Source organism: Brachycentrus maculatus, unplaced genomic scaffold (genome assembly GCF_059751285.1).
Source record: "Brachycentrus maculatus isolate JH-2025_06_01 unplaced genomic scaffold, ASM5975128v1 h1tg001768l, whole genome shotgun sequence".
NCBI classification, from domain to species: Eukaryota; Metazoa; Arthropoda; class Insecta; order Trichoptera; family Brachycentridae; genus Brachycentrus; species Brachycentrus maculatus.
Window position 1 is genome coordinate 22,559 of NW_028282364.1, and position 10,925 is coordinate 33,483.

The 10,925-nt window shown below is 37.9% G+C and overlaps 1 protein-coding gene across 1 annotated transcript; it reads right to left on the bottom strand.

The window, feature by feature from the left end:
- Window positions 1-1,316: 1,316 nt before the first annotated feature.
- On the bottom strand, window positions 1,317-1,785 carry LOC148298657 (uncharacterized). Its single transcript, XM_088276729.1, has one exon. The coding sequence runs from the start codon at window positions 1,783-1,785 to the stop codon at window positions 1,342-1,344; it is 444 nt and encodes a 147-aa protein (XP_088132855.1). The 3' UTR covers window positions 1,317-1,341.
- Window positions 1,786-10,925: the final 9,140 nt, after the last annotated feature.

The window sequence follows — 10,925 nt, forward strand, 5'->3', positions numbered from 1 at the left end:
GCCCTACACGTCCGACAAGATGCTGAATGAAAAAATTCAAAAGAATGGTACCTTCCTGCATCTATACTTCAGACATTATTAAGGGGCAGTTAGAGTTAAAATAGAAGATTCAGACCATGATGAAAGAAACAATAAACTTTCCCAAGTAGCTGCTGTTTGTGGGCAGGAACATGAATCTGGTGCGCAGTTTGAACAAACATTATGGGGGAATAGCTGATCGAATCGTCATAATGGCACGCTCGGCTTCTATCGGGGTATCAATAAAATAAAATATGGGTAATGCATCTAATTAAATTAGTCCTCAAAACTGGTATCTCCTACCACCTGAGCGCAGCCTGGTTCAACGCGCACATACTTGCTATCCAGCTGCTGAATTGGCTGTTCAAGATATTCTCAGGGAAATCCATCGATAACTATATCGAGGATTAGACTGTTAAATAGACCGAAAAGATGTTCAAGAAGTATGGGTTTAAGGGATGGGATTAGAATTCTTATAATGCATGATCTGCTCTTAGCGAACATCTTCTTAGCTATTGATGGCTATCTGTTTTATTACTAATTGTTTGCGATTATCGCTTCATTTTGAACTATATTCTGTCGATTGGGTTCAATGTTAGATTTCCACAGTATATTTAAATCCATGAATCGAAGCAACGATATCTGCAAAGTTCCAGAGCTTTGTTTGGCCTCTCTCCGTTCTAAAAAGCTGATACCAACAAAGGACACTTGTTGCAATGCCTATCCGAGCTCGAGCTACTTGAAATAAACCCACAGCAGTAAATATATACATTATCACGGAAACTATCCGATCCGCAGTCTTCCAGGCACCATTAAATAGCCTCAACCAGCGACATACTATATGGACAAATTAAAATGGTAAAAATAGGTGCAGACTATCCCCGATGTGAATTTTAAGAGAAATGAATATAATTAGTCTTTGTCTGAAATTCCAACATTTAGAACAATATCGAAGACATCAATTCAAAATGAAACCTATTCAAAAAATCCAGAAAGTTCAAAATCAATCACTAATGCGAACACTACCATGAAGGCGAGCAGTAAAGGTGAGCATCAACAAATCGATGTGAAAAAGTCGCTATTTGAATAGAAAATGAATAAGCTTTTTCGAGAGGCGAATCAATATGATAAGGAAATGCTGGCTCAGTTTGGTGGCAGGTGAGCAAAAGGATGCAATTGCAATGATAGTCATGAACATAATTAACAGAGAATATGGAAATATCAAATAGTAGAGAGGGCTGTCTCCTATACTGAACACTTATATAACAGGAATAATCATTGAATCATATTTTAAAATAGAGTATGATATAAGGTGTGTTCGAATCACTGGGCAAATCTCTTGGTCCAATCTCTGGCAGTCGCATCGAATTTAGCTCGATTCGTCTTAAAGATCTGGGCGATTTCTGGCACGAGGGGGTCATCAGGGTTGGCGTCAGTGAGTAGTGACGAGAGGGAAAGCAACACTTTCGAGACTGTCAATGCAGGTGACCATTGATCTTTCAGGATGTCCAAACAGATCGACCCATTCGCATTGATGTTGGGATGGTAAATCTTCGTGGTGAAGTTGCACTTGGGGGGTCTGAAGGGATAGTCAGTGGGGAAGTGGATGTTCAAAAAGAACACTCCACCAGAGTATGGACTATCTTCGGGGCCGACAATGGTAGCCTGCCAATGGAAGTTGTCTCCATCTATGGGGCCTGCCGAGCAGTTGGCTGGTGGGTCCTTTTGCAAATCTTGGAGTTCTTTTTGAATTCTCTTGTTGGCCATGTCTTGCTTGAATGCAATTATAAAGCATCGAAATCATTTAATAGCGAAACTTGATTACGTCAGCAACCAGAAATCATCAGACGTCTTTAATTTTGGCAAATCCATATATATTTTTAAGAACCATCACAATCTAGCTTCAACATGAAAAAGTTTAGAAAGATTTTCGAATTTATTTCACAGATTTTCAAATGTTTTGGAATTCGTAATTAACGGTCACTTAAATTTTTTTTGATCATTACAAAACTAGTATTGAATTATGTACAATTATTCTACAATATTCCAGACTTTTATGTCTCAATACATTTAATATGCAGCGCATTCTATTAGTTCTGCTCTGACAGCCCTTGCGCAAATAAAATATCATTTCATATCTATTAGAATCATATATTTATTTCATTCGCATACACAGACACATTAATACATACATGTATTAATTTATACATTTTAAAAGAATCTATATAAAGGTGGAATGTAGAAGTCTTGCTTTAAATACGAAAAGGCCATTCTCAAAAACACATGAAGAAAGGAAATTGCATTAAGAACTAAGGTGCCTTCAGAGGATCCATGACAGACCTGCTTCTTCTGTTCAAAGAACGATCCCGACATAATTCAAATATATATCACGCCATTATATATCATGCATTGAAATATGTATATATATATATCATATAGATTTAGCCCATTTGACAATCTCAACTCCCTAAATGTCATCAGATCGCATTCCAGTGCAATTATAAAAGTAACTCGAGATCAATGAGCATCCCTCCTAGCCTAAATAGGGCGATGAACCCAACAGCACATAGATAATGGAATCTTCGGATTAATAGACCGATTTAGGGAATAATTAGGACGCATATAACCTACATATTCGATTCAAATGGCCGCGAAATCGAAACCCTTTATCAGATAAAGATCTATTAAAAAAATAACCCTAACAAGTGGCAGGCACAGTAAAATAAGAGGAAGAGGAACATTGCGAGTAGGAGATAGAACACATCAGTGAGAGTAATTGGAATTTGCTTAATAGGCCAGAGGAGTTGTTGGTAAAAAAATAAAAAAGTGAAGAGATCACGGAATCAACAAATAAAACAGTTGAGCCCAAATAAGTATAACACAAAATAGATCATAAAAATAATGAATAAATTCAAACCCAATAAGAAATGCTTCCAGAACCATAAATAAAGTAAAAGTCAATGAATTAAAAAAACGTTGCTAAAATGTATGCAAACTAACTGCAGCATATTAATTAGTTTTCGATTCTTGACAAAAGGTATGCTTATTTCAATATTCAGCAATACGATCGCAATTTCATCAGATGGGAAGTAAGCCACACAATCCTCCCCCTACTATTAGAACTTTAAACTATCTCTTACACAGCCGATCACAAGCCTGCAGGCAACTGCTCGCTTCAAAATACGGGAACTCAAGTATTGTGTCGGGTTCGGAGTGGCCCTCAAAGAAATTGTCGAGCGGAATTTGTATTGCTATAAATGTGTACACCTCTCAATATTGTAGCCGACAACAATTAAATGTCTCATGGCCTCTATATTGTGACTTCCCAAGGGTTCTCTTGGTCACACTCTGAAAAAGAGGAAGATGATGCGCCTCGCAACGGGTTCAACCAACTGTACAATGGAGCGTATGGAGATGTGGCTGTGGTTGGGGAGTAAATCAATTTCAGATGGAAGATGGGATAATTCAAGTTGCGATTGCCTGCGCATGTTCGTGAGAAATACACACTGGCATTTTGTGTGTATCTGCACGAGAAGGGGGATAGCGTTGCTCTTGATTGATTGATTTGGTAGAAGAACATTGCAATTAATATTGACTAAGAATGAGATTGAGAAGGAGTTCTTGGATCCCAACCCCAACCCCAACCCCAACCCCAACCCCAACCCCAACCCCAACCCCAACCCCAACCCCAACCCCAACCCCAACCCCTGTCCAAATTGCATGTCATAGCATGTGGAATAATAAATAAAGAATGAGAGAAGAAATAAGTTATGAAGGAATAAAATGAGCAAAGAACAAAATGGAGAAAGAAATTTAAAATTCAATATTTTCTGTTCATCAACAAATTGAGGAATTGCCACTCTGCTCAACAGATCTCGAGGCCAGTTAAAAATTGCATTGGTAAGCACATTTGATAGATATGAGCAACCATACCGTATTCAGGAGGAAAGAACCAACCCCTTGAGGTAATTATTCTTCAGAGGCCTAATTTCGGATCTTCAAGGCAGTCCACTTGTTGGTAGCACAATGAGTCCACTTATGCAGCACCGATGAAGAACAGGAAAGGCAATGTTTCAAGTTCTAAACTGAGAGTACAAGTACCTTTGAGTGAGCGAAGAGACTCTGGATATGGAGAGATGTTTGCATGCCATCATACTGCATTCATCTCTTCACACCGATCTCTGATAATATCGGATGAGAGCTGCCCCTTAGATAGTCAAACCACGGGCAACTCTTCAGCGTCCACCATTTTGATTCGATATTTTTATACATCATATAACATTCATCAACTTTCATTAGCCCATTATAGATTTTCAATCTTATCACAAATCAACATCAACAATACTTATTAATAAGTTTGAGCCTGCTTTATGTTGTTCATTGGGTCACAAGGCGGAATAAACTCTGTGCCTGTTCATTATTGTAGAATTATGCTATGATTATATTGGTTGATCGAAAGCATTATGGGATTGCAAGAAAGAGGAAGATAAATTTATTAGTTAGCTTAATTAGATATAATACAATTATAACATAATAATACGATAATACAATAATACAATAACACAATAATACGATAACACAATAACATAATAATACGATAACACAATAACACAATAATATAATGGCGTAACAGACATTATAAATGAGAATAAGCCAAAGTTAAGTTAAGTCAAAAATTATGATCCATCATCATAGCCTTCAGGTAGGAGGGAGTGTCAGTATCTGTGGTTAAGTTTTCCTGCAAATACTCTCCGCTGTGCTTATTGATCTTGAGAGCAGTGAGTTCTTGGCCGAGCGTGTAGAGAATGCTGGTGAATTTTTATTATATCTCTGCTATTTCGCCATGACGGTCGACCAGTTCGCTTTCTTTCTCGACGAGCATTCTCATCAGTTTTTTGTTGCTTCTGCACAGCTACGTCACCCGCTCCTCTATTAAGTTAATCAAGAATGGTTTGTTGGAGGTTTGCGTACTTTTCTCAGAAGACTTGATGTCCTGAGCTTGGAGATGTTTGTTTGGCTTTTTTGTTTGAAACTGGGATATCTTCTACATGCAGGAGTTGCAGGACTGCATCACCATTTTGATTTACTCGAGCTCCGCGTAATAGCTATGATTTTTGGAGCACTTTTTTGAATCTGTGTCATACTCGATGTCAATTGACTCGTTAGTCATTTTCTTTCTGTCTTTCTGTGTCTTCTTTTACTTTGATCTCTTCAGCAGGTCTGGGATTCTTATTTTATTTTTGTAGGCTTCCTCTGCCCGGTCGGTGCCTGTCTGGTGCATGCGACGCTCTAACTTAAATACAAAATTAATATTGATTATCGAATGCGAACCAGAAACATGGACCAATCCGGAACATTGATTCCTGATGGACCAGTCACCTTGAGGGTGATGTGCTATAAATTAGAATTCTCATAAAGTGATAGAATGAGTCTAAAGCCTGCAAAGAATTTTTTAAGACTGGCTTCTCAATTGTTTGATTTAAAATAATAATAATATTTAATATTTCTACCATAAATTGTATATAGCAATGGCAACAAGAGCTAAATATACGCGCGTACGAGCAGAGTAGACAAAGGAAGACAAGCCTGAAACTGATATTCTCATGAAGTTCAGCCCCACTTATGGTACATATCCCTTTATTTAGGCCGCTATGTCACCAGAGCTCTCAAGCTCTTCTTTGGTGAAGGAAAAGGATTTGTGACTGTCAAAGCTGCAGACCGACTCATCGAACGCGCCCTTTGGGTCGCTGAAGTTATCCGAAGGCGAGTATAAGGGCTTCATCAGATCATTGAAATCACTGAACGAGAAGTTGTCGATGTTTACGAACCTAGAGAGGAAGGACTTGTCAGAGTAGAGCAAAAAAGGTTCTTAACCATCGTCGAAGTCACCCTAACCAAATAGCCGACAGCTGAACAGAAAAAAAGTGCCGGGTATCAAGCTCCCTTGAAGCTCGATAACTCTGAGTTCTTAACAAAAGAAAAGTGGTAGGAACAATAAAAGAATCGCGAGGAGAGACGTAGCAAGCCCAGAGAAGAAGGTGACACCAGGGACAATAGAGATAGTAGAGGAGCCAACAGAGGGGACAGAGGGGACAGAGGGGACAGAGGAGCAAACAGAAGCAATTATAGAGATAACAGGGACAACAGAGGAGATAACAGAGACAGCAGAGGAGATAACAGGAACAACAGAGACAACCGAGACAACAGGGACAATAGAGACAACCGGGACAACAGAGATAATAGAGGAGGAACCAGAGGTGAACAAAGAACAAGAGGGACGGGATCTAACAGAAGCTGATGAAATGAAATGAATTAAATAGTTGCAAAAATAATTTAATTATTAAATAAAATACTATTACGAAACTTTTTAGGAATTAAGATATTAGAATAACTTGCGAATGATCTAAAATCTCTTTCGAGTCAAATATAAAAATAGGAAATCGAAAAGCGTTTCTGCAGCCAATAAAATTCCAATATCTGTGATGGCAATAAAATAAGTGATTAATTGCAGTCAAACTATGGTATCTGATCGTTCATTCATCAATAAATTCACTGAACATATGTTTCATTTTAGCAATTTTGCCTGGTATGATATTGCAGTAGGGGTTTTCTTTGCCCTTCAGCTCGTAATAATTTTGGTGGTATTCTTCAGCAACATAGAATTTCATGAAAGGCAATACTTTTGTATGGATGTTCTTCCCGGTTTTCTCGGCCTCCAGCTTCATTTCTTCAATAATCTATGCGATTTTTGGAGCCTGCTCTTCATTTTGGACAAAAACTGCAGAAATATACTGAGACCCTATGTCTTCCTCTCCTTGGCCATCTGCTTGAGTAGGATCATGGATGTACATAAACACTTTAAAAAGCTCTTCGAATTTTAACACCTATGAGTCGAAGATAATCTGGACGACTTAAATGTGCCCAGTTTGGCCAGTCTTGACCTCCTTGTAAGTAGGATCAGCTTTTTCTCCCCCGCAGTAGCCAGGAAGCACTTGCTTAACTCCCTTCAATGATTTTAAGAGTGCTTAGACGCACCAGAAGCACCCACCACCCAGTACAGCTGTTTCCATTTTATTAAATAAATTCTGGTCATAATATTAAATTAATATTCACACTCACATTATTGCAACAGTACATCTCCAATAGTAATACATTTGATTCTATGCAATATCTGTATCAATTATTCTGAGAAATGTGGCGTACGAATGAAGTGAGACAAATAGATTCAGATATCGAGTGAGTACATCAGCATGTATATCTCTTCAGGAGCGATTTTATCGTAGCTGAACTCTGTAACTACTTCGTCGTCGTATTTAAAGCCATTTGCCACAGCCACGTAATGCCCATAGCCGGCATGCTGCCCAATGTGCAGTATTATTGCTTTTAGGTGATAGGTGTACTTTTCAACAGTCAACTTCATTTATAGTTTCCATTTAGTGTGGATCTTCAGCAGTACTTTATTCTTCACTGTGAATCTCTCCAGGTGGAGCTAATTATAAGGGAGCAATTACAATAAGGAGCTTTGGCCAATGGGAGATATCTTCCTTCATCATCACAGGCACGTTTTCTCTTTTGCAGGAACTGCAATTTCGGATAACCTGCTCCTAGGCTTTGAAGCTGTTTAGTGCGATACTGAAATTGTCTTGTTCATGTTTGTTTGCGTTTTGAAGCTTGTAGTCTAACTTTTATCTCTTTATTCTCTTGTGATAATTGCTGTAAGCATCCCAAACTATCACGAACTCACAAATATTTTCGAACCATTCCAGGGGGATGGAATTCTATTTTTGAAGGAAACATTCTAAATCAGATTAAATTATGTACGTTCCCCTTTACAGAAATTACGGTCGCAAAGCCCGCATCTTTGTGGCTTGTTTTTTGGAGAAAGACGTATGAAAAATTATTTGTTTCGGCCAATACAATCCTCGATGGCTTCTCGAACTGCCCTCAGTGAATAATAGGGATGCATTAGAAAAATAAAAGGGGCTCCAATTTTTTCCTCATAGTACTGGTCATAGTTCATAACAGTGACATAAATTTATTTATTTTCGGCCTCTGAATCCGGATAAGCTGCAAGCCGAGTATTCACATCCATGGTATCGCTTGCAAATCGGTAGTGCTCTTCTTATTTAATGACGATATCAACTTCTTGGATATTCAATGAACGAGGGGTGTGATTAGGATTATCATGAGGGGTATCATGAGAGGTATCATGAGGGGTATCATGAGGGGTATCATGAGAGGCAGTTTTAATTTCTTAATTGATGATACTTAAAGCCTTTTCTACCTTCACTAAAAATCTCTTGCCTTAAAAATCCCTATAGACTTGATATTTTTTCATTGGAATCTATTGCTTTGGCAAATAGATTTTACACTAATATGCACAAATTCGGGATTTGCTCTATATTCTCAAATCAGAGAGCAAACTGTTACCATTGTTTTTATCTTCACTGAAGACTTTGAAAACTTATGCGTTTTAAATTTCGCACATATAATAATTTCTAGCCTTGGAGACCTTTTAGAATTAGGCCAGCCATCCCTGAATAGTTTATTTTTCAGATACTTCGAATATTACGGTTTTTATGTTGACATTTCGAGTAATATAGTCGATTTTCATTTCCTTTTTGTTGAAGTTTCGCAGAGGGAGTGTGATGATTCTCGTGTTCTGTTTAGTTTAGTTTACGCTATTGCAGACAGTGCATGCATTTGTGGTAATTATAGTGCTATCTATCTGACTACTTATCTAATTTGGAATTTCCTAGCTTAAGGCGGAGATAAGTAATGACAGAAACTCATGTGCGTCCTGCTGTTCTTGACCTTTGAAGTACGGGAACATTTTATCAAATAGGTTTTTGAAATCAATCGGAAAGCAACTTTTCTTCATCTTTTAAACAGTCCGAAGGATTTGCATGATTTCAGTCCCGACTTGCGCATTGCTGTTGAATATTTTATCATTGATTCTCATTGCAAACAAACTTTGCAAGGATGACCCCATATAGCATGTATTGCCCAAGTTGCTTATTCCTGCCCTTTACTTGATAGTATCCTGCTATTTTGGGCAGAACTCAACTTCCTTCAGAAATATCTATTTCGGGATCTGTCTCTTAAAGTAGTGGTTTTGCTCTAATGCCACTATATTGACCAAATTGTTCGCAGTTGGCTCGTTGATGCAAACAATATGAAATGGGGAACTTTCATTGACATAACGGTAGACGTCTCCAATGACAGGATTCTAATGGCTAATATTTTTTATTTAGTTTTGGATGAATTTTTATTAGAGTTAAGGTGGCACAATCACTGCAAATGAGGTTTACGAAAAATATTCTTCGACTTTGGTCGTGTTGTTGCTTGGATTTTTTTAAATTTAAATAAGTTTCTTCCATGGAGTGCCAACATTTCGGTGGTAAATGGTGTTGGATGAGGCGATTTTTTAAACGACTCGAGTGATACTCCAGCTCCTTTCGAGTAATTCAAGGCTCGAATAAGCGAAATTCTCTTATGATCCGACATATTTGTATATTTTTAGGAAATGTGGATGTAGTTCATAATAGCTACTCACGATTTTTCTCTCGAAGCAAGGGCCTCCTCCAAAAACAAGATTAAGCTGAGCATAAGTGGATGGCGAAACGACACAGAAGTCACGTTTGTATCGAATACTGTTTTTGAGTTCCCATTAAAAATTGCCAATGAGTGCAGAGTTATCGATTTCTCCTGGATAGCTTTTGGTGAGCATTTATTTGTGATGTATTCTCTTGATGACTTCATAATTGTTGGAAGTATAATCTTTTTATGCATTGAGCGAGTCATGATGTTTGATTGCTGAAACTTTGACTTCGGAAAGCATGCTTTGATATAAGATCTGGCGCTGCCTTAAATTATCCTCCTTTTTCAGTTCACTCTTTTAAATACTGTTTGCGTCTTCTTCATATGCGACTGAGCTGTTCAGATGCGTGGCCTTAGATTTGAGAATGTATTTGGATTAGAAATATTCAGCCATTTTTTCAACCCAATGCCTTGATATAATTATAATCGTTCCTTTAAGAACGGGAGACCTTTTATCTTGTTCATACATCATATATGCTTTTTACTCATCTTTTTGTAGTCCTAGGTGCAATAATTTCTCTTTGAACTTATTCTGGTCCATGTTGGCTGCCAGCCATTATACTGTCGGCCTTGTATCATTCACATTGTGCCTGATTTATAGAATCCTGGAAAGAGTCTTCATTTTCTCTTTGTTTTCGGTTTGTGAGAAACCATTCTGCACTTTTATGTATTCCTTGAATCGCAAAATCATCTCACTAACAGGCCCAGTATTATTGAAATATATTTGATAAACCCAAGTGGCAAACTATTTTCTGTTGAAACCAAGCAGAACTGTGAAATTGTGATGAAACTGGTTGTAGTTCTGGATGATGTGCGATTTCTTGAAATTGGAGTAGAGGCTCTTAAGTGTTTCCTATGATTTACGAGAACGGTACTTCGCTTAATTCGAAATCGATGAAAAACTTCTTGAAAGATTCAAAGGGCATTGGGTTGTCCTCTCCGAAGCAAAGATTTACATACTTTCGGCGATGATACTCATCTTATCTCCTCGATTGGTTCTAAATGACAAATTTGGATGTATCGGGCGCGGGAAGGATGCTTCCGGATGATGTTTTTTTGTCTATGATTTGAGTCTGGCTTTCGTTGATCTTGCCTTTGCTGAAACAGTTTGCCATAATGATTTAATCTATACAATTGCCTATTGGTTTATTTATTGATTGGTTAGTGTGTTATTGATTGGAGAATAGGGTATAAATTTTGATAGTTATAACGCCGATTCAAATGAGCTTCATAGGCAATAATACAAGCAGAGTGCAGTCGAGCAAGTTTGTAGATAACCGGATGGATGGCTCCAAATATTATAGCCA